Below are 24,467 nucleotides of genomic sequence, written 5' to 3'. Positions count from 1 at the left end.
ACAGTCAGCAAAAACAATACCTGGAGCTGACTGTAACTCAGATCATCAGCTTCTTATAGCAAAATTCCAGCTTAAACTGAAGAAAGTAGGAAAAACCACTGGGCCAGTAAGATACAATCTGAATCAAATCCCTTATGAATACACAGTGGAAGTGAGGAACAGGTTTAAAGATTTAGATTTGGTGGACAGAGTGCCTGAAGAACTATGGATGGAGGCTCGTAACATTATACAGGAGGCAGCAACGAAAACCATCCCAAGGAAAAGGAAATGCAAGAAAGCAAAATGGCTGTCCAACGAGGCCTTACAAATAGCAGAGGAGAGGAGGCAAGCAAAATGCAAGGGAGATAGGGAAAGATACAGGAAACTGAATGCAGATTTCCAAAAAACAGCAAGGAGAGACAAGAGGGTCTTCTTAAATGAGCAATGCAAAGAAATAGAGGAAAACAATAGAATGGGGAAAACCAGAGATCTGTTCAAGAAAATTGGAGATATGAAAGGAACATTTCGTACAAAGATTACCATAATCAAGGACAAAAGTGGTAAGGACCTAACAGAAGCAGAAGACATCAAGAAGAGGTGGCAAGAATACACAGAAGAATTATACCAGAAAGATATGGAGGTCTCGTACACCCCAGGTAGTGTGGTTGCTGACCTTGAGCCAGACATCTTGGAGAGTGAAGTCAAATGGGCCTTAGAAAGCACTGCTAATAACAAGGCCAGTGGAAGTGATGATATTCCAGCTGAACTATTTAAAATTTTAAAAGATGATGCTGTTAAGGTGCTACACCCAATATGCCAGCAAGTTTGGAAAACTCAGCAATGGCCAGAGGATTGGAGAAGATCAGTCTACATCCCAATTCCAAAGAAGGGCAGTGCCAAAGAATGCTCCAACTACCGCACAATTGCGCTCATTTCACACACTAGCAAGGTTATGCTTAAAATTCTACAAGGCAGGCTTAGGCAGTATGTGGACCGAGAACTCCCAGAAGTGCAAGCTGGATTTCGAAAGGGCAGAGGAACCAGAGACCAAATAGCAAACATGCGCTGGATTATGGAGAAAGCTAGAGAGTTCCAGAAAAATGTCTACTTCTGCTTCATTGACTATGCAAAAGCCTTTGACTGTGTCGACCACAGCAAACTATGGCAAGTTCTTAAAGAAATGGGAGTGCCTGATCACCTCATCTGTCTCCTGAGAAATCTCTATGTGGGACAAGAAGCTACAGTTAGAACTGGATATGGAACAACTGATTGGTTCAAAATTGGGAAAGGAGTACGACAAGGTTGTATATTGTCTCCCTGCTTATTTAACTTATATGCAGAATTCATCATGCGAAAGGCTGGACTAGATGAATCCCAAGCCGGAATTAAGATTGCCGGAAGAAATATCAACAACCTCAGATATGCAGATGACACAACCTTGATGGCAGAAAGCGAGGAGGAATTAAAGAACCTTTTAATGAGGGTGAAAGAGGAGAGCGCAAAATATGGTCTGAAGCTCAACATCAAAAAAACCAAGATCATGGCCACTGGTCCCATCACCTCCTGGCAAATAGAAGGGGAAGAAATGGAGGCAGTGAGAGATTTTACTTTCTTGGGCTCCTTGATCACTGCAGATGGTGACAGCAGTCACGAAATTAAAAGACGCCTGCTTCTTGGGAGAAAAGCAATGACAAACCTAGACAGCATCTTAAAAAGCAGAGACATCACCTTGCCGACAAAGGTCCGTATAGTTAAAGCTATGGTTTTCCCAGTAGTGATGTATGGAAGTGAGAGCTGGACCATAAAGAAGGCTGATCGCCGAAGAATTGATGCTTTTGAATTATGGTGCTGGAGGAGACTCTTGAGAGTCCCATGGACTGCAAGAAGATCAAACCTATCCATTCTGAAGGAAATCAGCCCTGAGTGCTCACTGGAAGGACAGATCGTGAAGCTGAGGCTCCAATACTTTGGCCACCTCATGAGAAGAGAAGAATCCTTGGAAAAGACCCTGATGTTGGGAAAGATTGAGGGCACTAGGAGAAGGGGACGACAGAGGACAAGATGGTTGGACAGTGTTCTCGAAGCTACGAACATGAGTTTGACCAAACTGCGGGAGGCAGTGCAAGACAGGAGTGCCTGGCGTGCTATGGTCCATGGGGTCACGAAGAGTCGGACACGACTAAACGACTAAACAACAACAGACTATAGTGTCTAGGCTAGGATTAGTCCAGTTTTAGAGCCACAGAGCTCTGCTTGACTTTGAATTGTTTTTACCCACGTGCTTTTTCTCTACCTCTTTTTTAAATATATATAAATAAAGTTTATTAATTTGGCATGTGCGTGATTGCCTGCCTCAGGGTTTTAGAATCCTCATGTGCTTAGAGGCTTGGAGTTCATGCTTCTAGAAGTTAGGATCAGGATTGTTAGACACCAGCAAGGTCTGAGAATCGGGGAGTGCAGGCTGCCTTTGCACTTTGAGTAAATAACTGGGAAACACAGGAAGTGTTCTTTTCTATTCTATTCTATTCTATTCTATTTACGGTCACAGACCAGCTGACATACAGAATCAAAAATCATAAAACTCAGTGATGTAGCATTAAAATTTACACAGCAGGTGGGGGACAAACCAAACCCCAGAGATCCTCCGCCTCTGTCCTCTCAGTGGTAGGGGGGGATGAGGGGGGGAGGGAGGGGGGAGGTCAAACCCAGCTGAAAATGGACCCCTTTGTTTCCCAATGCCCATGGGTATCACTGGTGGCAGAAGTGGTCTTGTGGGTGGAGGGCAAATGAAGGGACTGAGCTTATTTTGTGTGTTTTGTATGTTTTGTTTCTATAAAAATCAATAAAAAATATTATAAAAAAAATTACACAGCAGGGACGGCACACATGTGTATATTATAGCATTTAGAATATGTAAATTAAAACTGGGTCACTAAAATATAGCCTAAAATTGCCGTTGGGGGCCTTAATCATTGTGGTGACACAGCTTGTTCCCTGAGTTTTATGGCAGTCGCACAAAATTTGGCTACTTTTATCTCCAGCCATAAAAGATAATGGGAGAGGATTTCCCCCAGCAAAGTATTTGTCAAAATTACAAATACCTAAATACAGACGGGCATTTACCCTTGTTAGATTTAATGTACTGCCATCTGCTTTACTGCAGGGAAGATTCACAGGTAAACCATATGTGGAACGAGTCTGCCCCTGCGGTATGTCGGAGGTAGAAACTGCCTCCCACGTTTTAATACACTACCGTTTCTACAGTGACATACGCCGGGTTTTCATTTCCCCTGTTATGCAAAATTTCTCAAATGAATCCGAATCCCAATGCCTAAAATTCCTTGTAAGGAATTTTAAGGACCCTGAGATTACGATAAAAGTAGCCACAGGAAGTGTTGGTCTTAAGAGTTCCTGGGTTTTAGGAAGTTTCGTGTGGGTTTGCCAGGGAACAATTCTTTATAACCCAGCTGTTCAAAGGGCGCTCTGGCTCGGAGAAAATACCCTATCACCCCATCATCAAACAGGGATAAAGACCTAGGAGAGCACTGGCCAAAGTGTCAAGAAAGGGTGGGGCTTGGCTCTGTCCTTGAGGCCACACAACCACCAGTTTCATTCCTCCACTGGTGCTGGGGAGGCATGGCTGGGTGTGGCGGGCGCTGGCAGTACATTCTTGGGGCTGTGCTCTCCGGAGCCCTGCTGCTTACCGTTGGGATCTTGTTAGGGCACTATGCGATCTACAAAGAACCCCAAACCCCGGAGTGGATTCACAGCCTCTCTAGAGACCTGGACCCAGCTCTGCTCGAAGACTTCATGAACCAGGTGGAAGCCACACGCATTGGACACAACCTCAAGTAAGGTTGGCGGAGGAAGAGGCAATGTCCTAAAGTTCTCTTTTTGCTCTGGGATAAATGGGGTTCCCTCCCAGGTCAAAGGGTCTAAGGGAATGCCTGTACCTATTCATTCTCTCAGTAGGTAGGTAGGTAGGTAAATGTATTATGGCTTTTGTGGATTAGAGTTCATCATCCGAGGGATGGTGTGTGCCAGGGTGCCAGTCTTAAATAGGACATTGCGGGATCTAAACAGAAAGATGGTCCACTTAAAACAGGACAGTTACGGGGTGTGGAGCTAAGACAAGTTAAGCTGAGGTGTGTACACACTCACATAGCACAGGTTTATAATCAGCCCCTGAATAGGAGTTCAAAGCAGTTGCAAACATAGGGAAACCTATCATGTAATGCATTACTGTGGAGCTTTGTCCCAGAGCTTAGGCAAGTCAATCAAAAAATCTTGGGTGGGTTTATTTTTTGCGTTTTTGTAAACAACAACAACAATTTTGGGGTTTTCCTAAATAAAGCTCAACAATTTCGGTGGTTTCTTTTTAAAAAGCTCAAAAATTTGGGGGTCTTCCTAAAAGTACACTGAACAACTTTCGGGGTGTCCTGGTTTTTACTTTTTGAAACATGACAACCCTATTTATGGTGTGCACAGCAAGGGAAACTTGAAATGTAGTGGGGGAAATGACCTTCCTGTGTTTCAAACTACTAAAGCAGGCATCCCCAAACTTCGGCCCTCCAGATGTTTTGGACTACAATTCCCATCATCCCTGAGCACTGGTCCTGTTAGCTAGGGATCATGGGAGTTGTAGGCCAAAACATCTGGAGGGCCGCAGTTTGGGGATGCCTGTACTAAAGTGTAGGTGCCCTCATTGGCTCACTGGAGGAGTCTTAGACCCAGGGTTCTTTGGGGGAAATGAAATACTTTCAAGGTGCTTCAAATGCACCTTGTGTAGATGGAGCTGGCAACTGTATTGTGTGATGTGAGTGAACATAGAATCAAGCAATTGAGGAGCTGGAAGGGACCTCCCTTAAATGCAGGAATCACAGCTGAAGAATCCTTGACATATGGCCAATGATGCATGCTCAGGAATAAAATAAGGAGAAACTTCTTGTTTCAAAAGCTGGTGGGAAAGGAAGCTGTGGTTTTGGGAAGGACAAATTCTAGGCCAGATTCCAAAATCTGCCCAAACTCTGAAGACCTACCCCACCCCCAAGTCTGTCCCCAATTGCTCCCTCTTGCATTAGGGATCTGTCTTCCAAGCCCCACATGGCTACCACGAAGGGGGATGAAGAACTGGTGCAGCTGATTCTGAAAGCCTGGCGAGACCCCCAAACTGGCCTGGACAGCGCCACGGAGGGCCAGTACGAAGTGTTCCTCTCCTTCCCTGACCCAGAGAAACCCAACTCTGTGGCTGTGGGTGAGTGCTAGGTAATGGGGTGTCATGCGAAATTTATGTTAGGCCCATTATCAGCGAGACCCGCATCACGTATGCAAGAATGCAACCTGACCACCCAACTGGTAAGAACTAGTCAAAGAGGAACCGAACGGCTCACAGTCAAAGTGAACAGCAACTCCAGATATGGTACAGTGGAACCTCGGTTTATGAACACCTCGGTTTATGAATTTTCGGTTTATGAACACCGTGGACCCATCTGGAATGGATTAATTCATTTTCCATTACTTTCAATGGGAAAGTTCGCTTCGGTTTATGAACGCTTCAGTTTATGAACAGACTTCCGGAACCAATTACACCCATGCTTCAGTTTATGAACGCTTCAGTTTAAGTACTCCGCGGACCCGTCTGGAACGGATTAATCCACTTTCCATTACTTTCAATGGGAAAGTTCGCTTCAGTTTATGAACACTTCAGTTTAAGTACTCTGGAACGGATTAATCCACTTTCCATTACTTTCAATGGAAAAGTTCGCTTCAGTTTATGAACGCTTCAGTTTATGAACAGACTTCCGGAACCAATTGTGTTCATAAACCGAGGTACCACTGTACTGTACAAGGAGGGTTTTAATACGTACAGCTAAAATAAAATAAAATGGGTTGAGTAAGTGCTTTCAAGGGTTGTGGTCGGATGAGAGATGGTGGGATCTGGGGGTGGCAGGAGGCAGTTGGGAAGAGAACAAACAGCTAAGATGATGTATATTTCCTGTATAGTGTGTGCCCTAATGGGAATGCTCTCTTGGACTAAGCAGGGTGTCAGGCTTCGGGAAATCGGCTTCCTCCCCTGTGGCATTAAATAAGCAGATCAAACAAAAGGAAATTTTTACCAGTTAGTTTTTTTTTAATAAACATGGTGAGAGACAACAGAAAGCATCTCCCTAGAATGGCGGTGCTCCCAATTAAGGCTTCCTCCCCTCCTCCGTCCCTATTAATCTGTGTCACTCCTATTTCTTGTAATCTGAGTTTGTACCCTCTGCACTTTCTGTTCTAACACTCTCTGAGCTCCCCATGTCTTTGGGGATGGGGTGGGGAGGTGGATGCTGCCCACAGACTGTGAATCTGTTAACCCTCTCTCTTCCAGTGTTTCTTTACCAAGCTGTTCCCCATCCAGTATTTCCCAGCTTCTGCCTTCTGAACTATGCTCCTCTGCAAACCACTGTTCCAAATCTATACTGTCCTCCGGCTCCTGGGTCAGGGTCAGGGGGAGGGGGCGGCTCCCACCATCCCTCCTCAGTGCAGCCCTCCTCAGCACAGTCCCTGATAGAGGGTAAAAACCAAAGCCAGCCAATGAGTTTTCAGAGCATATGTTTGGAATTGGGGAAAGAAGACAAATTTGTGGGCCAAAACTTGGACACCAGGAAAAGGTGTGGGAATGAGTGACGGTTGAGAGAGGAAACCACTGAAGGGAGAGGGTGGGGATACCTGCTATGGATGCTCTGATTAGACCCTCTTCTTCTTCATACCAGTGATGGAAAATGGCAGCCAAGCCTTTATCTCCCAGGAGACAGAGAAGAATCTGACTGCGGACCAGGCTGACAGAGACGTTGTGAAGCCTTATGCAGCTTACGCACCTCCAGGGAACCCCAAGGTGCAAAGCAAGGGCGTGGCCCTTTATCCTCCCTTATCTCTGATATCTTTATCTTATCTTCTGCTTGGAGTTTGCCCTTTTGATGGGCCAATCAAAGACACCACGTGATCCTTGGGGGGCCTTGCCCTCCTAGTTGCGTTGTGTCTCCAACAGACAGAGGCATCACACAGGCCATATACCTTCGGAGCACATTCAAAGTACATTTTCCACCTCAAATAATTCTGGGCCTTGTAGTTTGTTCAGGAATTATGACTCTGCGACGGGCAAGCTACAGCGCCCAGAATTCTTTGAGGGAAAGGATGTGCCAGGGGGAGATCCCAAATCTTCAGCCACCCTTTAAATGTCTGTGATGACAGTTCTATCTCTTTGTGTAGCAGCGTCAAAGGATGATTTCAAGGTGTAAACCCCTCATATTTCATATCCTCTCCTTTCCAGAGAGGGGAAGTGTGAGTTGGCAGCTAAGACATCCACCTTTTTCAGTGTTTTAATGACACCGCCCAGGAAATCTGGAGTAACAGACATTGGAAGAAGTCTGCTTCAGGTCCCTCTAGGGATGGGTGGTTTGAGAGGGTGTGGGGCCTTGCCTTGTCTGAGCAAGCAGGGATTTGAAGAGAATTTACAAAATGAGACCATTGTGGTGTTGTATGGTCTCCGTTTATGTGCTTCATTTTTTTTTTAAAAAAAGCTTGCAGGATAGGCTCCCAACAACACAGGCCTCTATGTGGTGAGGTCACCCTTATTGATTATGATGATGATTTACCTGCCCTTCACCCTAAGATCCCAGGGCAGGTGACATCAATTTAAAAAATAGTAGTAAAAACAATTAAAAACAACTTACAATCACAGAAGCAAGGTGGATAGATCCTAAAAATATGCATCTCAAGTGTCAAAGAAAGAGGCACATATTCAGCATTTTCCAGAACCTGCCAGGCACACCTCTGTGGGGAGGAGTTTAGGGGCCACCACAGAGAAGTTCCAAAATGTCTCTTTGTGTAATCTATCGTATATTCTGGCGTATAAGACGACTGGGCATATAAGACGACCCCCAACTTTTCCAGTTAAAATATAGAGTTTGGGATATACTTGCCATATAAGAAATACGACCCGGCGTATAAGACGACCCCCGACTTTTGAGAAGATTTTCCTGGGTTAAAAAGTAGTCTTATACGCAGGAATATACAGTATCTTGTTATGATGCCTGCAAAAGTATATTCAGCTTTCTGTCTTTGTTCTGTGATTCTTTATCGTTTTTCTTGTTTGTGTGGCATTGTTTTTGAAAACTCAGTAAGCACTTTTAAAAAGCAACAACTACCCTCTCTCTCTCTCTCTCTCTCTCTCTCTCTCTCTCTTTTTAAAAAAATCATTCCAGGGGAAACTGGTCTATGCCAATCAAGGCAAAATGAGTGACTACGAATACCTGGTCCAACAGGGCATTGATCTCAATGGCACCATCGCCATAACTCGCTACGGGGGTGCTGGCCGCGCAGACAAGGTAAACTGGGAGCTGTTCCTGTTCCCAACCTTCAACTTTTGTGGGACATTTTGAAAGAACAATGCTCAAATCCGAAGTAGGGCTATACTGTATCTTTCTTAGGCCAACCAAGATGCTGCAGAATAATGAGGAAGTTTTTGAGCTCTCTCTTCATCAGGCAAGATGTTCTGCAAAGCTGGGGATGGGGAGGGAAAATGCTGGAGGATGTTGTTATTTAGTCTTTTTTTTAAAAAAACAATAACAACAGCCCTACCCTTCACCATCAGGTCTCTGGACATGTTACAGCACTTAAATTCAGTATCTAAAACAGTTGAAAGCAAATTACAGTCACAGTCCAATTCCTGGAATGCAGGAACCCCAGCTAAATAATCCCTAACATACAGCCAGCCAACCATACGCCAGTAAGCCAGTGTGGTGTAGTGGTTAAGAGCAGTAGACTCGTAATCTGGTGAACCGGGTTCGATTCCCCGCTCCTCCACATGAAGCTACTGGGTGACCTTGGGCTAGTTACACTTCTCTGAAGTCTCTCAACCCCACTCACCTCACAGAGTGTTTGTTGTGGGGGAGGAAAGGAAAGGAGAATGTTAGCCGCTTTGAGACTCCTTAAAGATAAAGGGACCCTTGACCGTTAGGTCCAGTCGTGAACGACTCTGGGGTTGCGGCGCTCATCTCGCTTTACTGGCCGAGGGAGCCGGTGTACAGCTTCTGGGTCATGTGCCCAGCATGACTAAGCCGCTTCTGGCAAACCAGAGCAGTGCACGGAAACGCCATTTACCTTCCTGCTGGAGCGTGCTTTCGAACTGCTAGGTTGACAAGAGCAGGGACTGAGCAACGGGAGCTCACCCCATCGCGGGGATTCAAACTGCCGACCTCCTGATCGGCAAGCCCTAGGCTCTGTGGTTTAGACCACAGCGCCACCCGCGTCCCTTGAGACTCCTTAGGGTAGTGATAAAGCGGGATATCAAATCCAAACTCTTCTTCTTCTCTCTTTAAAAGCTTCCAGTGAAGGAGAGTCTACTACCTTCCAAGGGAGCCTCTCGAACAGCTTTTACCGCCAGAAAGTTATTCCAAATGCTTAGCTGGAATTTCCTTTCTTATCGTTTGAATCCATGGGTTGGGTCTTCTGCTGACCTCTCTGGTCCCTGATGCACAAACATATCTGTCTGGCTCTTGCCTCGACAGGCCATCAACGGTGCCAAATTTGGCGTGGTTGGGGTGGTGGTGTACACCGACCCCGGGGACATCAATGACGGCAAGGCTTCAGCAACAGAGACGTACCCCTATTCGTGGTACCTGCCCCCCTCGGGCGTGGAGAGGGGTTCCTATAGCAACCACTTTGGAGACCTGCTGACTCCTTATTACCCAGCCAAAGGTGAGGTGGTTGGGGTGGATCAACAAACACGATTTTTAATGTATACGCAAGAATCTGTGTTTTGGGGGTGGGGGAGAGAGAACCCAGAGCCCACATGCCAAGCAGACCTTATATCTGGCAAGCAAGGATGAGAGAGCATCAAAGTTCTTTTCATGCCAGGGAATCCAACCAGACCCAGCAGGGAAACAGCTTTTAAGTGCTCCATCTTGCTTGGTGGGGCAAGGCCGGCTCATCACGCAGGCTCTGTGAAGCTAGAGATGCTCGCACGGGAGTTTGCAGGAACTTAGCCCCGCAAGATATTGTGAGAACAGTCGGTTGGAGGATGGGGATACATACCATATGTGGTGGCATTGTAATATGGTTAAAGTATTTTGGGAACAAATATACAATGAGCTAAAAAGATTACTGAAATATACATTCCCCCAAAAGCCAGAACTGTTTCTGTTGGGACTAATGGGGAAAGACATTAAAAAAGAGGATCAAAAAATATTTATGTATGCCACCACAGCGGCCAGGGTGTTACTGGCGCAAAGATGGAAAACAGCAGAAGTTCCAACTGTGGAGGAGTGGAGGGTTAAAATGGTTGGATATGTGGAATTGGCCAAACTGACTGGAAAAGTAAGAGAACAAAAAGATCAGAAGGCCCCAAAAGAATGGAAAAAAATTACAGATTATTTTAGAAAATATGGTAAACCAACAATAACACTAATTGGCATGAGTTAACATCTACAACTGTAACAATGGAACATAACAGAGACATTGAGGAAAGGGAAAATATATAGGAATGAAAGATGAAGAGCAGGTAATAGATAAAAGAAGATAGAAAACCAAATGTGAAAGAAGGTGGAAGTCTGGTTCGGCGGAACCAAAGGAGAAAGACAATAGGAAAAGATGTGAAGATAATAAAGGGGTGGGGGAAAGGGTTTTTTCTCTTCTTCTTCTTCTTCTTCTTCTTCTTCTTCTTCTTCTTCTTCTTCTTCTTCTTTTCTTTTCTTTTCTTTTCTTTTCTTTTCTTTTGTATTTTGTGAAACAACTGTTATTGGAACTGTAATGGATTATAGTCTTGAATATACACTGGGGGGGAAAAGACTGGGTTACAGCTCATGCTGCTAATCCGCTGAAGCTGCAAAAAGAAGAAGAAGAAGAAGAAGAAGATATTGTGAGAACATCCCAGAGCCAACACACAGAGCAGGCTTTGCCCCACAAGCAAGCTTAAAAGTTCTTTACATGCCACTGGGTAACCCCAAGTAGACCCGTTGCAAAAAGAGCTTTTTAAGCGCTCCTCCTTCCTTGGATCTAACTTGTACAAATGTGGAAATAATGGACGAGCCCTAAGATGCGACCGATTGTCCTGTACAGAGAAGGCTCCTGCCTGATTTCAACAGCCCCAGTGTGGAGTGTGGGAGGGCCCTAACATCATTTGAAACAATCCCATCTTTCTTCCCTTCTCCTCCTCTCTGCTTGCAGGTTTCACTTACAGGATTCCGGAGGACCAGATCACAGGGATCCCTCCCATCCCCACCCAGCCCATTGGCTTTGAGGATGCCAAAACGCTTATCTGGTGGGTGGTAACTGTGGAGGAGGCGTTTGATGGGAGGGGGGTAATGGGAAAGGAAGGCTGGGGTGTGCAAGGGAAGGGAAGCTCAGACTTGGAGGGAAGAGCGTAAAATGAAATCCCACACTGATCAGAAGATGCTAAAAAATCTAGGTTTTGAGATTTTAAAATTCACACTTCAGAATTCAGTTTGAGGGGCAGTTTGGGAGGGGGGGGCAACGAATCTCGATTCTTGTTGGCTGGTCTTTAGGGGTAAAAAGGTTAAGTTCCAGAATATCATTCCCCCCCCCTCCAAACCCCTCCCTTCATATTCAAGGAAGCTGCCATCTGCACATGTGCAATGGCTGTCTTGAATGTATACACCTCAACTTAACTGCAAAGTGAATGCAGCTTTATGTTTTCAAATCCGATGGAAGCTGGTTTCGGGGGGAATGCACCCGACAGGAGCATTTCTCAAGAAATTGTGACTAACATAGTTTGTGCCCCGTATACACCCATTCGACCGCATTGATCTGCGGAACTGGCACTGTTCAACGTGCCACATAATACCCATTCTGCATTTGTAAGAAATCAATCTTTCAGTGTGGCACCACCTTCACTTTGGAACTCCCTGTCTGTTGATATCGGGCGGCTGCCTTCACTGTATTCTTTCTGGTGCCTGCCAAGAACATTTTTGTTTACAGAAGCCTGCCCAGACGTTTAGAAAGCTGATGCGAGTTTTAATCTGTTTTCAGTCTGTTGCCATTTTAACTTTTCAAAAGCCTTACATTATTTTTCTCATTGATTAATTTTATTGTTTTAGCTTTTTTTTGTAAACCACCTTGAGGTTTCTAAAGCAATGCAGTAAGTATGTAAGTACTGTAAGTAAGTAAGTAGGTAGGTAAGTACAGTATATACTCAAGTATAAGCCTACATTTTCAGGAGAAAAATGTGCTGAAAAAGTCGCCCACAGCTTATACTTGAGTGAGGCAGGTGGCGGCAGAGAAAGGCACACGACTGGGGGTTCGGAGAAGCGCTGCGCTGTGACTCTCCGAACCCCCATCCTATGCCTGCTCTGTGCGAGGCGGCGGGAAGGGAGAAGTGGTGAGGAAGGGATCCTTCCTCGCCGCTTCTCCCCCCACCCCGCCACCGACAGCTGGGAAAGGCATAGGACAGTATTTATTTTTATTTTTGAAATTTACCAGTAGCTGCTGCATTTCCCACCCTTATACTCGAGTCAATAAGTTTTCCCAGTTTTTTGAGGTAAAATTAGGTGCCTCGGCTTATATTCGGGTCGGCTTATACTCGAGCATATGCGTAAGTAAACACCAGCAGTGGGAGCACACTAGAACCAGAATAAGTGGAAATGCAAACCCAACCAGGAAAATAGAAGAGATGTGAGCTGGGGGCTAAGTCTTCTGGGATAGCAACAGAGAAAGGGCAGCATTCACCCTTCACCCTCCTGCCTTGCACTTGCAGTAACCTGGCTGGCAACCCTGTGGCAGAGGCAGCTTGGCAGGGAGCACTGGGCTGTGTCTACCATCTTGGACCAGGATTCAGACAAGACGGGCTGTTCTCCAATGCCAGGTGAGGGATGATGATGCACAAATCGGCCAGTCTCAACCCGCCCCCCGCCCCCAGTATTCAGTTCAGCTTCTTCTACTATACGCAATTTTGAATGCAGTTTCACTTGACATCAGTCATTTTCACTAATATATGGATTTGATTGCACACGTTATCCTAGTGTACACATTCCCCCCACCCCCACACATTTTTGGTTAGTCGGAGAACTTCAGCGCAACATTCCAAGAAGGGCAAACTTCAAACGAAAGCTGGGCTTTGGTTCCTGCATTGTTCTGAAAATGCGAATGAGGATAGAGCTTCCTATTAAAATGCAAATGGAACCAAGTTATCCCCTGTGCCTCCATGAGGTATCCATGGAGGGTCATAGACAATGCAAGGGAGGTTCGTCTATATCTTTATGTGGCAGGCTGAAAAGTTCCTCTTCAACCAGGCCAATTAATAGTCTTCAGTCTTTTAAATGTGTTTGTGGGATGAAGGGGTTATTTGTTTTGTATTTCTTCTATTTATTTGTGCTTTTACCTTGTATTTTTATCTCGTCACTGCCCTGAGATAGAAACTTAGAATTGTAGAGTTGGAAGGGGCACCAAGGGTCATATATTCCGACCCGCTGCAGGCAAAAAGGTAAAAGGCCCCTGGACGGTTCAGTCCAGTCAAAGGCAACTTTGGAGTTGCAGCACTCATCTGGCTTTGAGGCCGAGGGAGCCGGTGTTTGTCCACAGACAGCTTTCCGGGTAATGTGGCCAGCATGACTAAACCACTTCTGGTGCAATGGGATACCGTGAAGGAAACGAGAGTGTATGGAAATGTCGTTCACCTTCCCGCAGCAGCGGTACCTATTTATCTACTTGTGCTGGTATGCTTTCAAACTGCTAGGTTGGCAGGAGCTGGGACAGAGCAACGGGAGCTCACCCTGTCGTGGGGATTTGAACCGCCGACCTTCCAGTTGGCAAGCCCAAGAGGCTCAGTGGTTTAAACTGAGCCACCTGCTACAAATGCAGGAATCTCAGCTAAAGCATCCATGACAGATGACTACCCAACCTCTGCTGAAAAACTCTCCAAGGAAGGAGAGTCCACAACCTCCTGGGGGAGACTGCTCCACTGTCGAAAGGCTCGTACTTACGATCTTATGATGAAGGGTGGTATATAAGTCTAATAAAACAAACAAACAAACAAACAAACATGAATCCTACTCAGGGTAGAGCTATTTAAGTTAAAAGGCATTACTGTACTAACTTAGGTCCATTAATTTCAATGCGTCTATTCAGAGTTGCACTTGGTTGGAGACAACCCAGGGCCTCTCCTCTCTACCCTGCTGCTGCGAAGCAGGAAGCTCCAGTGATATGAGAAGCCCAGAGCCAAATCGCCCGTATAAATGTATAACTTGTGTAATTGGGCGACTGAACTTGCTTCTCTTTTGTTTGCCTAGTGAGGTCCAGGTCAGCGTCCATAACTACAGAAGGATCAACACATCTTCCAATGTGATGGGACTGATAAGAGGAAGTGTGGAGCCTGGTGAGTTGCCCTGGGCAAAGAGATGGGAGGCAGGATCATCCTTCTGGCGGTGATGGTCCACTCCTAGGGCAACCAAAAGGGGATGGAGCAACTCACCTACGAGGAAATGTTGGGACTTTGCAGTGAAGAGGAAGAGTAAAAACTACACAAGCCATGGAGAAAGTGGCAAGAGAAAATTTGGTCTCCCTCTCAGAACTCTAGAACTCGCAGGCAGGCATCTAGTGAAGCTGAATGCTGGAAGACTCAGGGACAGATAAACGAAAGCCTTTTCTCCACACAGCACATGGTTAAACGCCGTGCTTTTCTCCTGGGGGTACTGACAGGCCCAAGTGTGTGGCACTGATAAAGATATATACTCTGATCTAATATTCTTAGCTCCCACTTAGTTAATCCCACTGTCCCCCGGGGGCGCTCCTGCCCACTTTGGGAGTTGCAGATCCATCCCTTTTCAGGCTCCCGTCAAACATGTGCCCTTCCATTTTTGCTGAGTTCCTCCTCCTTCCTCTACTAGACCGATACGTCCTCTATGGTAACCACCGGGACAGCTGGGTGCATGGTGCTATCGACCCCAGCAGCGGAACGGCGGTCATGCTGGAGATCAGCCGAGTGCTGGGGAAGATGGTGAAAGAAGGTGAGCTTAGGGCAGGGAGGGGGGATTCTATTTTCTTTGGTGGGGTGTGAAACATGGCAACTCCAGGGGAAGGTCTGGTAGGTCCGGGCAGAGATGAAGATGCAATCCAGTGGGGCCAGATGCAGAAGTAGGTGGAGATTCCTATGTTTGCAAACTAGGCAGCATCCCAGCTAGTCATTTTATTTATTGCATGTACATCCTACCTTTTTCTCCCAAGGAGCTCCGTGTGGCTCGCATGATTCCCCACTCCTCATTTAATCCCCACAACAACCCTGCGAGGTAGGTTAGGCTGCGAGGTGTGGGGTGGGTTTCAATAGGTAGAAGAGGATATATTAACTGCTCTCTATCCCTCCAGACACCCGCGTGTGTGGGTTGAACAGAGTTTCAAAATCCCATCCTTGGCAGAAAAATGTAAAGCATAGGAGTTAGGTTGTAAAACCTTGTTTTGAGCAAAATTCAGTTATTAAGTAAGCTGGCTCTCCCTTTCTAACCCTACTTAACAAAGATTCAGGCAACAACTTGGGAAGCAAGTTTAAAAATATAATTTGCTTACAATCTTGCATTAGTTCACAGCAAAGGCAGCAGTAAAAACTATGCAGGCAAAATACTTATATTTACAGGGCCTAAACCTTGAGCAAATGGAGGGATGTCTGCATCCAACGCTGGCGAAAGGGAGAGAGAGAGAGAGAGAAACAGGAAATACCAATGTACTCCTTCCTCTCAAGGAGAGGAGGGGAAATGACATCACACAGAGCCCTCTCTGTCAATTCTATCTCTATGGTCGTGGGCAGTGTTTCCCAACCAGTGTGCCTCCAGATGTTTTGGGACTACAACTCCCATCATTCCTGACCACTGGTCTTGCTAGCTAGGGATGATGGGAGTTGTAGTCCCAAAACATCTGGAGGCACACTGGTTGGGGCACACTGGTCTTGGGTATCTGCCTATCAGCAGTACAGCTCCGTGGTATTCACCTCTTCTCATGCTAACTAGCAAGAATATGTATCTGTTAGGTTGGGCTGCGATTTCCCACAGGAGGCAGGAACGTGCCCAATGTCTCTCAGAGAGGTTCATGGCCAAGTGAGGATTTGAACCCTGGTCTGTCCCAGGTCCTAGCCTGACGCTCTAGCCACAACACCACACAGAAGGAGAAGCAGGATATGCAAAAGCAGCCAAGGAGAGCAAGGAGCAGGACTGGCAAGGGGTGTGTGTATCTTGGAGAGAGTCTCAACTGAGAGCTAAAAAGAGATACCCGTAGGGCTGCATTCAGCCTGTGGGTCTGAGGTGCCTCACCCCTGCTCTAGAGGTGCTCCACCTGCCTCCGATTTGCACCTTCTCATTCAAAGTGTCTAAGAATAATGTGTCCGTTTCTTCTCAGGGAAGTGGCGCCCACGAAGGTCTATTATTTTTGGCAGCTGGGGTGCTGAGGAGTTTGGTCTCATTGGTTCTACAGAGTATACAGAGGTAAGAGGAAAAGAGGTTGGTTGGATGGATGGATGGATGGATGGATGGATGGATGGAGTAGGTGAGAGAGAGACTGAAGAACAGGTGATTCTGCACTGCACTATGCATTTAATAATAAGAATAATAATTTTATTATTTGTACCCCACACATTCAAAACACAATCCTACCAATTTAAGCAGTCATGGCTTCCCCAAAAGATTCCTGGGAAATGTAGCTTGTTTATTGTGCTGAGATTTGTTCCCTTACAGAGCTGCAATTGCCAGAGTAGTTTAACAATCAACCCCTCTTCCTAAGAAACTCGGGAAATTGTAGCTCTGCAAGGGGAATACAGGTCTCCTTTCAGCAACCTTAACAAACTACACTTCCCAGGAGTCCTTGGGGGAAGCGGCATCTGCATAAAGTTGCATGATTCTGCTTTAAACATATACGGTAGTGCAGATGGGGCTGAGTAGAGGCTGGAAAAGGATCCTAGCTTGGTCGGGTGTTTTGTTGTTTATATTTGTGTTCAGGGGGCTTATGTACTTCAGTTCCCAAAACGTCTGACCTCAGAGTCAGGAATTGGGCTGATGCAAAGCAAACCGCCTTTTATTATTACTATGACCCAGAATAGGAATGGGGGAAAGGCAGACTGGAATCTGCCGGGTGACTTGTAGTTGATTACCAAAGGTTCGACTCCCAATAGTTTAATGCTAATATAGCAAACAACACCCACACATTTCCCGCAACTGCCCCTTCCCTCTGGCAAATTAGGCTGCTGAAAAGAAGCTTGGGTTGAAAGCAGGAATGGATTTGGGGGCAAAAGGATCTGGTCCTGAAAACGAATCCCTGATAGTAGAGAGCCTCTCTCTTTTGTAAGCGCTCGTGACGACTTTGTGGTCCTCGACATGCACCATGGGGGTTGTGAAGGGGTGGGCTGGAGATCCCACACTTCCGCAGAAGTTTCTTTGCTTATCACACCTCTCTCGGCCGCACAGGAATTTTATAGCAAGCTGCAACAGCGCAGCGTGGCCTACATCAATGTGGACATTGCAGTCTTTGGTAAGCTCACCTCACCTTTCCACACTTTCAAGCTGCACTGAGTGACTTATAAAGCTCCCCCTAATGCTTCTCTTTCTCCTTTGACAGCCAACGCCACCTTGAGGGCTCAAGGAACGCCACCTGCGCAGAGTGTCATCTTTGCAGCTGCCCAGCAGGTAACTTGAAGAGAATGGAAAGTCAACTCTAAAAGAACAGTCTCTGTGTAGGAGACATGTTCTCGGTTTATTTTTCAGGGAAACAAAGGCTATCGGGAGTCACTGGCATTACATTCGCAAAACCGGAGGAACAATCACGAGCGCCACACTCATTTTATTAGGGGGAAAGGGACGGCAGCAGCTTGCAAATCAAAATAATGAAGTCAACCCAGTTTTGCAGCCTGAAAGGGGTCTTGGGCTTCTGAGCATCCTTGCAGAAGTGAGACCGCTAAAGGCCAGCCTCCTCCCTAAGATGGGTTGTCATGTAATCTGTTTGGTTTCCGATGTCAGGGGCCCTCGTTTCCCTCGTAGGTGAAAACCGCGGCTGCAGATTCTTCCCCGTCAGTCTATGAGAACTGGAAGCAACACTTCAGCCGAAACAGTTCAATCTATGGCATCATCCCCAGGTAAAGCGATGCTGTGAATGTTTCCCTTTCTTAATAGCCCGTGGACCCCCTCACATTCCCAAAGTTCCTCTAACCAGTACCTGACCAGGTATGTGGATGGGAACCACTGGCTCTCCAGAAGCGGCTGAACTACAACTCCCATCATCCCTGCCCACTGGCCATGCTTGCTGGGAGCTGTACTTTTTCTCCTTTTTCAATCACTTTAATGTATATATACTAATATTTATTTACAAAGGTGGTCCATTTTAGTGTTTCATTTTTACAAAAAAGTTATACGGGTTGTACCCAGCTAAGTTCTACTCAGCTTACTGATATAATAGACTTAAATTCATCAAGCCCATTGATTTTGAGTAGGACTTCGCTGGGGAGAACTCCTGGTTAGGGGGTGTATGATATATTCTCTAATATTTATTTATAAAGGGGGCATTTTTTTTTAAAAAAAATTGAATATAGATATAGATATATAGGCATTGCTGTTTATAACTGACCAACCTGCAGTGGGGGGGGGGAATTGTGGGTTTGTTTCTGAGGGTTCTGTGTTCGAGTCTCTGCTTCAAAAGATGCCCCCCCCCAACTTACTGTCTTCCTCCTCCATTCAGCTTAGGATCTCTGGGTGCTGGAAGCGATTATGCCTCTTTCATTCATTACCTGGGCATCACATCCATGGATATTGCTTACACCTACGACCGGGTAAATTGTAGCCCCGCACTAGTTGGAATGGCCAATGGTCAAGGGGCAAAGAGAGCTGGGAGATCCAGCAACAGATTTCCCCTCTCTCTGATCAGTTTTTTTAAAATTTATTGATTCAAAGTGTTCTTCTCCTGCTGTTCAAGAGGATCTCCTTGTAAAGCAGCAACCACAATTAATCAACTTATCAATAAACAGTAATAATGCAAAAATAAACACATCACAGTGGAACACTTTACATTTTAAAACACCCCAAAGCTTAAAAAAAACCAGTTCCTAAAGAACAGGTGTCAGCAGGTACAATCTATAAACCAGAATCGACACTATCTAATAAATCCCTCTCATCTATCAGATTTAGACACCTCTTAAGATATCACAACCAAATTTTGTGTGATTGTTCCTGAGATCAAGGAGCGGGATTTCCTTTATGGTTCGAAGCCATTGGATGCCATCTTGGATCAAGGCTGACTAAGCCTTTCAAAACTGCCCTGATTTTAACCACGGATTTGAAAACTGACCTGATTTCTTTTGGTTTCTTAGAATTCCCAAGCAATGCTGGGGGGCAAGGCCCCTACTAACCACATGATTTGGCCTTCCCTTCTTTCCTTTGCCTAGACCAAGACTTCGGCCCGTATCTATCCAGCTTATCACACAGCCTTTGACACCTTTCACTATGCACAGAATTTCATTGACCCAGGTGAGGGTGGAGCATAGAGAGTCAGCGAGAGAGTAAATCAGGGTTTGTTAAGGGTGCTGGGAATTGTAGCTCGAGGGGGGGGGGACACCACAGTTCCCAGGATTCCTTGAGGAAAGTCCTGTGCTTTAAAGGGATGTTGTCTGTGCAGCCTAGAACTTCTCAGGCTGCCTTTTGCTTCTGGGGCAATGGTTGGCAGCCATGAGAGCTACCTCGTGTTTATCTGTTGGCTTGCCTTAGCTGAATTTAAAGTACAGCGGTACCTTGGTAGTCAAACTTAATCCATTCTGGGAGTCCGTTCAACTCCTGAAACCGTTCGAAAACGAAGGCGCGGCTTCCGATTGGCTGCAGCAGCTTCCTGCACTCAATCGGAAGCCACGTCGGATGTTTGGCTTCCGAAAAACCTTCGCAAACCGGAACACTCACTTCCGGGTTTGCGGCGTTCGGGAGCCGATTTGTTTGGGAGCCAAGCCATTCAAATTCAAATTGCAGGGGCAGAGGAAGGGGGCGATCTGCCCCGGGTGTCATCACTGGGGGGGGGCGACATTTGGTGCATTGCCCCCCCTGCAACTCCCAAACGTACCCCGAGCTGTCGAGGGAAGGGGTGGGCCTATGACAAGGTTGTTTTGACAGCTCGGGGGAGACTTGAGAGTTGCGGGCGGACGCCACACCATTGCCCCCTGCTCCCAGGCTGCTTCCTGGGGTGGGGGGAGAAAGCCTCCCCCAAGCTGTCAAAAGGAAGAGGGAAGGGAGGAAGCCTACTGGCAAGGCAGCGCAGCTCCCTCCCCCGCCTGCCCAGGAAGCAGCCTGCTATGGGCGCCTTGCTCCACTCCCCATGGGCAGCTTGCCCCCTGGGATGTTCGCCCCGCCCCCATGGCCCTGCCCACAGGTGCACAGCATGTGCGCCGCTCCGGGTTCTGGAGCAGCTAGCTCCGCCTCTGTCGATTTCAGCATGCTTAAGAGCATAACGTTCGCACCTTAAAGGGTCAATAGCTGACCAGGGTACTATCTGTTTCTGTGGAGGGCAGGAGCCAACCCTGCTTTTGCAAAACAGCGTAAAAGCTGTTTGACGCCGGAACGGTCTCCCTTGGGAGGTGGTGGACTCTCCTTCCTTGGAGAGGTTTCTAAGCAGAGGTTGGATGGCCATCTGTCATGGATGCTTTAGCTGAGATTCCTGCACTGTAAGGGAGCTGGACTAGAGGAAAGGGTCCCTTCCAACTCTACGGTTTTATGAGAGAGAGAAATCCCTGGGACTGTACTCGCTAAGTCCACTAAGGTTGGGCACCACTTAGGTTGGGCACAGGCCGGTTTGTGCTGCTGCTGCTGCTGCTGCATCTGGGGAAATTCTCCTGCCCCTTCCCAGGGTTCACCAGCCACCAGACTGTGGCACGGACAGCTGGCAACGTGCTGATGCGCCTGGCAGATGCCTTGATCCTGCCGCTCAACGTGAGCGACTACGGCGAGACGCTGCAACAGATGTACAGTGTTGCCAGAGAGGCGTTCCAGGCAGACCTGACCCATCACAACATCTCGCTTGGTGAGACGGGTGGGAATGTGCGGGATTACAGGCTGGGTTAGTGGGCAGGTGGGCAAGTGGCCGGCAGGTAAGATCGCCAGGTGCAAAAGAGCATAAGGGGCCAGCCAGCCTTTCCTCCCCTTCGTTAGGGGCTGTGTGTGTGGCAATTAGGGGTCATTAACTCGGATAAGGACGGGGGTTTGTGACATAAAACACCCATGTGGGAAAATTAATAAAAGAATCGGCTGGATCCCTAGATCAGGCATAGGCAAACTCGGCCCTCCAGATGTTTTGGGACTGCAGCTCCCATCATCCCTAGCTAACAGAACCAGTGGTCAGGGGTGATGGGAATTGTAGTCTCAAAACATCTGGAGGGCTGAGTTTACCTTACAGTGCTTCCCCTCTCTGACCCTCTCGCAATGAGCAGACCACACACCATTAGTAAGTTTAAATGCTTTACTTACAAAGCTCCAAAGGGTCGGATTCATGTGTTGTTCCATGCAGCAGCATGAAGAACACAGGTAGAAATATTGGGGTGTGAAATACCTCTAAGCACATGGTCTGAGTTTGTAAAGGGCAAGCTCAGGCACATCCTATCTCCTTGGTGAGTTCACATGGTGAAAGCAGAGCAAACAAAGGAGGAAACTTAACTTCCTTCCTTCCAGGTGACGGCTTGACCTAACTGAGTGTAGGAACACACTTCTGTGTTCTTAACCCCTTCATGCATTAACTCCTTCATGCAAGCCCCAAAGCTTGCTGGTATATTTGACTGCAATTTCCCACAGTTTATAGGGCTGAAGTTTAGCCGCTAAACTGAACACCACTGCTTAGGAATAGTAGGCTGCAAACGGAACTATGGGCTTATCTACTCAGGGCAGGAGTTAAACCTGACCCTTAGCTAAACCCTTAAAGGCACTGATCTGTTTTGCTCTTTTGCCCTCCAGACCCACTCTGGGCTGCAATAGACCGTTTCCAGGCTGCTGCTGGTGGTCTTAACCAGCGCATAGCAAACCTGAGGGAGGAAGCAAACCCCAGGTGAGAGTCTCCTCTTCTGGGAAACTTTGTACTATACATGCATATAGAAGTATTTGAATATGGCAGATTTATATAGTAATCTAGAGTGTACAAGTTGTCTCATATCCACCAATCCAAATAACCCAGTGATGCTGCCCCCTGGCCAGTCAGTAAGAGATGTTATGGGGCAGGGGCTTATTGGTGGTGTCTCCACATTTGTGAAATTTGTGCTCTCAGGAAATGTGATTCACCTCTTGAGATTTTTTAAATGTGTGTTTCAGTGTGCATTTGATTTAGTTGCTGTGATCCGATTACTCATTCTGGGCGGCTTCCAGCAAAATATTAAAATACTGTACAATAATTCATAAAATATTAAAAGCTTCCCTAAACGGATATCTTCTAAAAGTCAGATAGTTGCTTATTTCCTTGACATCTGATGGGAGGGTGTTCCACAGGGCGGGCACCACTACTGAGAAGGCCCTCTGCCTGGTTCCCTGTAACCTCACTTCTCGCAGTGAGGGAACTGCCAGAAGGCCCTCGGAGCTGGACCGCAGTGTCTGGACAGAACGATGGGGGTGGAGACACTCCTTCAGGTATACTGGGCCAAGGCCGTTTAGGGCTTTAACAGTCAGCACCAACACTTTGAGCCAATGTAGGTCTTTCAGGACTGTTGTTATGTGGTCTCAGCGGCCACTCCCAATCACCAGTCTAGCTGCCGCATTCTGGTGTCTAGTGGCAGAGAGTTCCACAGGACTGAGCCAATGACACCAACTTGGGGAATGACCAACAACACCCCTGCAGATGATCTCTGGGATTAAGCTGGGACAGAAAGATCAGGCGGTTGCTGAGGAACCCTCGACCGTAGTCGTTCAGGGCTTTGTAAGTTAATACAGGGACTTTTATCCTGGCTTGGTGGTAGGTGAGAAGCCCATGCAGCTGTTTTAACAAGGATGCCATGTGCTCCCATCAGGTCAGGGGCTCCCAGCAGCAGTCTGGTTGCTGCATTCTGCAACACCTGGAGCTCCCAAACCAGGCCCAAGGGCAGCCCCACACAGAGCACATTGCAGTAGTCCTGCCTCAAGGTTACCTATGGATGGATTACAGTGATCAGGCTATCTCTGTCCAGGGACAGCTGGAGCTGGCAAACCAAACAAAATTGGTAAACAGCACAAGGTAGTGCTTGTTCCTGAGCAAACTTGGCTTTTCACATAGCAAACCAGCTTTGTGAAATTTTGCTGTGGGGCTGACACACTGTATGGTTGGCCCCAAGACTGCTCTGAGCCAGCCCTCTTTCTCCTTCCTCTTTCTCCCCCCCCCCCAATTTCCCAAAAGCCCCCTGGACGTGCGGATGGTGAATGACCAGCTGATGTTGTTAGAAAGGGCCTTCCTGAACCCCAGAGCCTTTCCGGAAAAGTATTACTACAGGTAAGCAAAACCAACAGACCCGCTTTCTGACTTTTGGTGTGGAAACTCACTTGCGGAATTCACTGCCACAAGATGGCAGTGATGCATAACCATTGCAGGAGAGGGCTTGCTCATGGCTTCCTGGAGCAGCGGTGGGAAACTTGTAGCTCCCTGCATCACTTCAAAAGCCGTTTGCAAGGGATCAGTTCCTATCTGTAGCAAGAGCAGTCTGCCCTCCTCACCCTCTTGGCCACCTGCTGGGTGGGTGGGAGAGAGAGAGAGAGAAGGGGCTGGCTCCAACCAGTTTTTGCCTGCCTCCTATTGTCTGCAGTCCCACCCACCACCGGCATGCTATCTCTGATTGTTGCTCCCAAGGCGGTTTACATAAACTGTAGAGCAATCCAATAAAAAACATATTTTAAAAAAAGAAATCAGCTAACTTGTTATGGAAGAATGCATTCTTCATTGCCTGCGTAGACCTGGCAGGATAGAAGAGTTTTCAGCAGGTGTTTTAGAAGTTGGCACAGAAGGCGGCTGCTGAATGTCTAGTGGCAGAGAGTTCCACAGGGCTGGACTGATGACTCTAAAGCCTCGGTTTCTTGTTGCTTTTCCTCATCCAGCCACGTCATCATGGCCTCTCGGTCATCTTCTCTGGCCACCTTCCCTGGACTTGCTGATGCCTACAATAATGCCAAGGAGGACGGCCGGTGGGGTGAGGTTCACAAGCAGCTCACCATTGTAATCCAAGCGATAGAGAATGCCGCCTCCACCCTGGAGCCTGTGGCTGAATAACAGGGCTGCTAAAATACCAATAAAAACAGTGTCTTCTATTCCTCGCTGACTTGCTTCTCCCACCCTGTTTTTAAAGTGGTTTTGTGGGTCATGGGTTTTGTCTTATCATTGTTTTGTTTTTCTTCGATGCCTGTAAGCTACTCGGGGGATGCTGGGAATGGGGCAGCTTGAAAATTGTACCAATAAATAGATAAATAAAGGCTTTGCATTTGCACAACACTTTGAACAATGTTGTAGTTGGTTCACTTACATAGTCTCTGCAATCCTTACGGCAGGGG

General features: G+C 47.0%; 1 protein-coding gene across 1 annotated transcript; it reads left to right on the top strand.

Annotated features, from left to right (window-relative positions):
• The first annotated feature begins 3,369 nt into the window (after positions 1 to 3,369).
• Positions 3,370 to 24,408, top strand: NAALADL1 (N-acetylated alpha-linked acidic dipeptidase like 1). The gene is made up of 19 exons (XM_035098846.3): positions 3,370 to 3,830; positions 5,061 to 5,233; positions 6,735 to 6,856; positions 8,226 to 8,348; positions 9,531 to 9,720; positions 11,188 to 11,281; positions 12,734 to 12,841; positions 14,265 to 14,350; positions 14,862 to 14,981; positions 16,357 to 16,442; positions 17,418 to 17,481; positions 17,569 to 17,636; positions 17,988 to 18,082; positions 18,682 to 18,772; positions 19,385 to 19,466; positions 20,827 to 21,000; positions 21,924 to 22,014; positions 23,326 to 23,418; positions 24,018 to 24,408. Exons 1-19 carry the CDS (start codon positions 3,616 to 3,618, stop codon positions 24,187 to 24,189), a joined length of 2,247 nt encoding a protein of 748 aa, XP_034954737.3. The 5' UTR covers positions 3,370 to 3,615; the 3' UTR covers positions 24,190 to 24,408.
• Positions 24,409 to 24,467: the final 59 nt, after the last annotated feature.

Source organism: Zootoca vivipara, chromosome 16, assembly GCF_965207765.1.
Source record: "Zootoca vivipara chromosome 16, rZooViv2.hap1.1, whole genome shotgun sequence".
Lineage (NCBI taxonomy): Eukaryota > Metazoa > Chordata > Lepidosauria > Squamata > Lacertidae > Zootoca > Zootoca vivipara.
The sequence above is the reverse complement of the archived record's forward strand: the minus strand, read 5'-3'. Positions and strand labels throughout refer to the sequence as shown.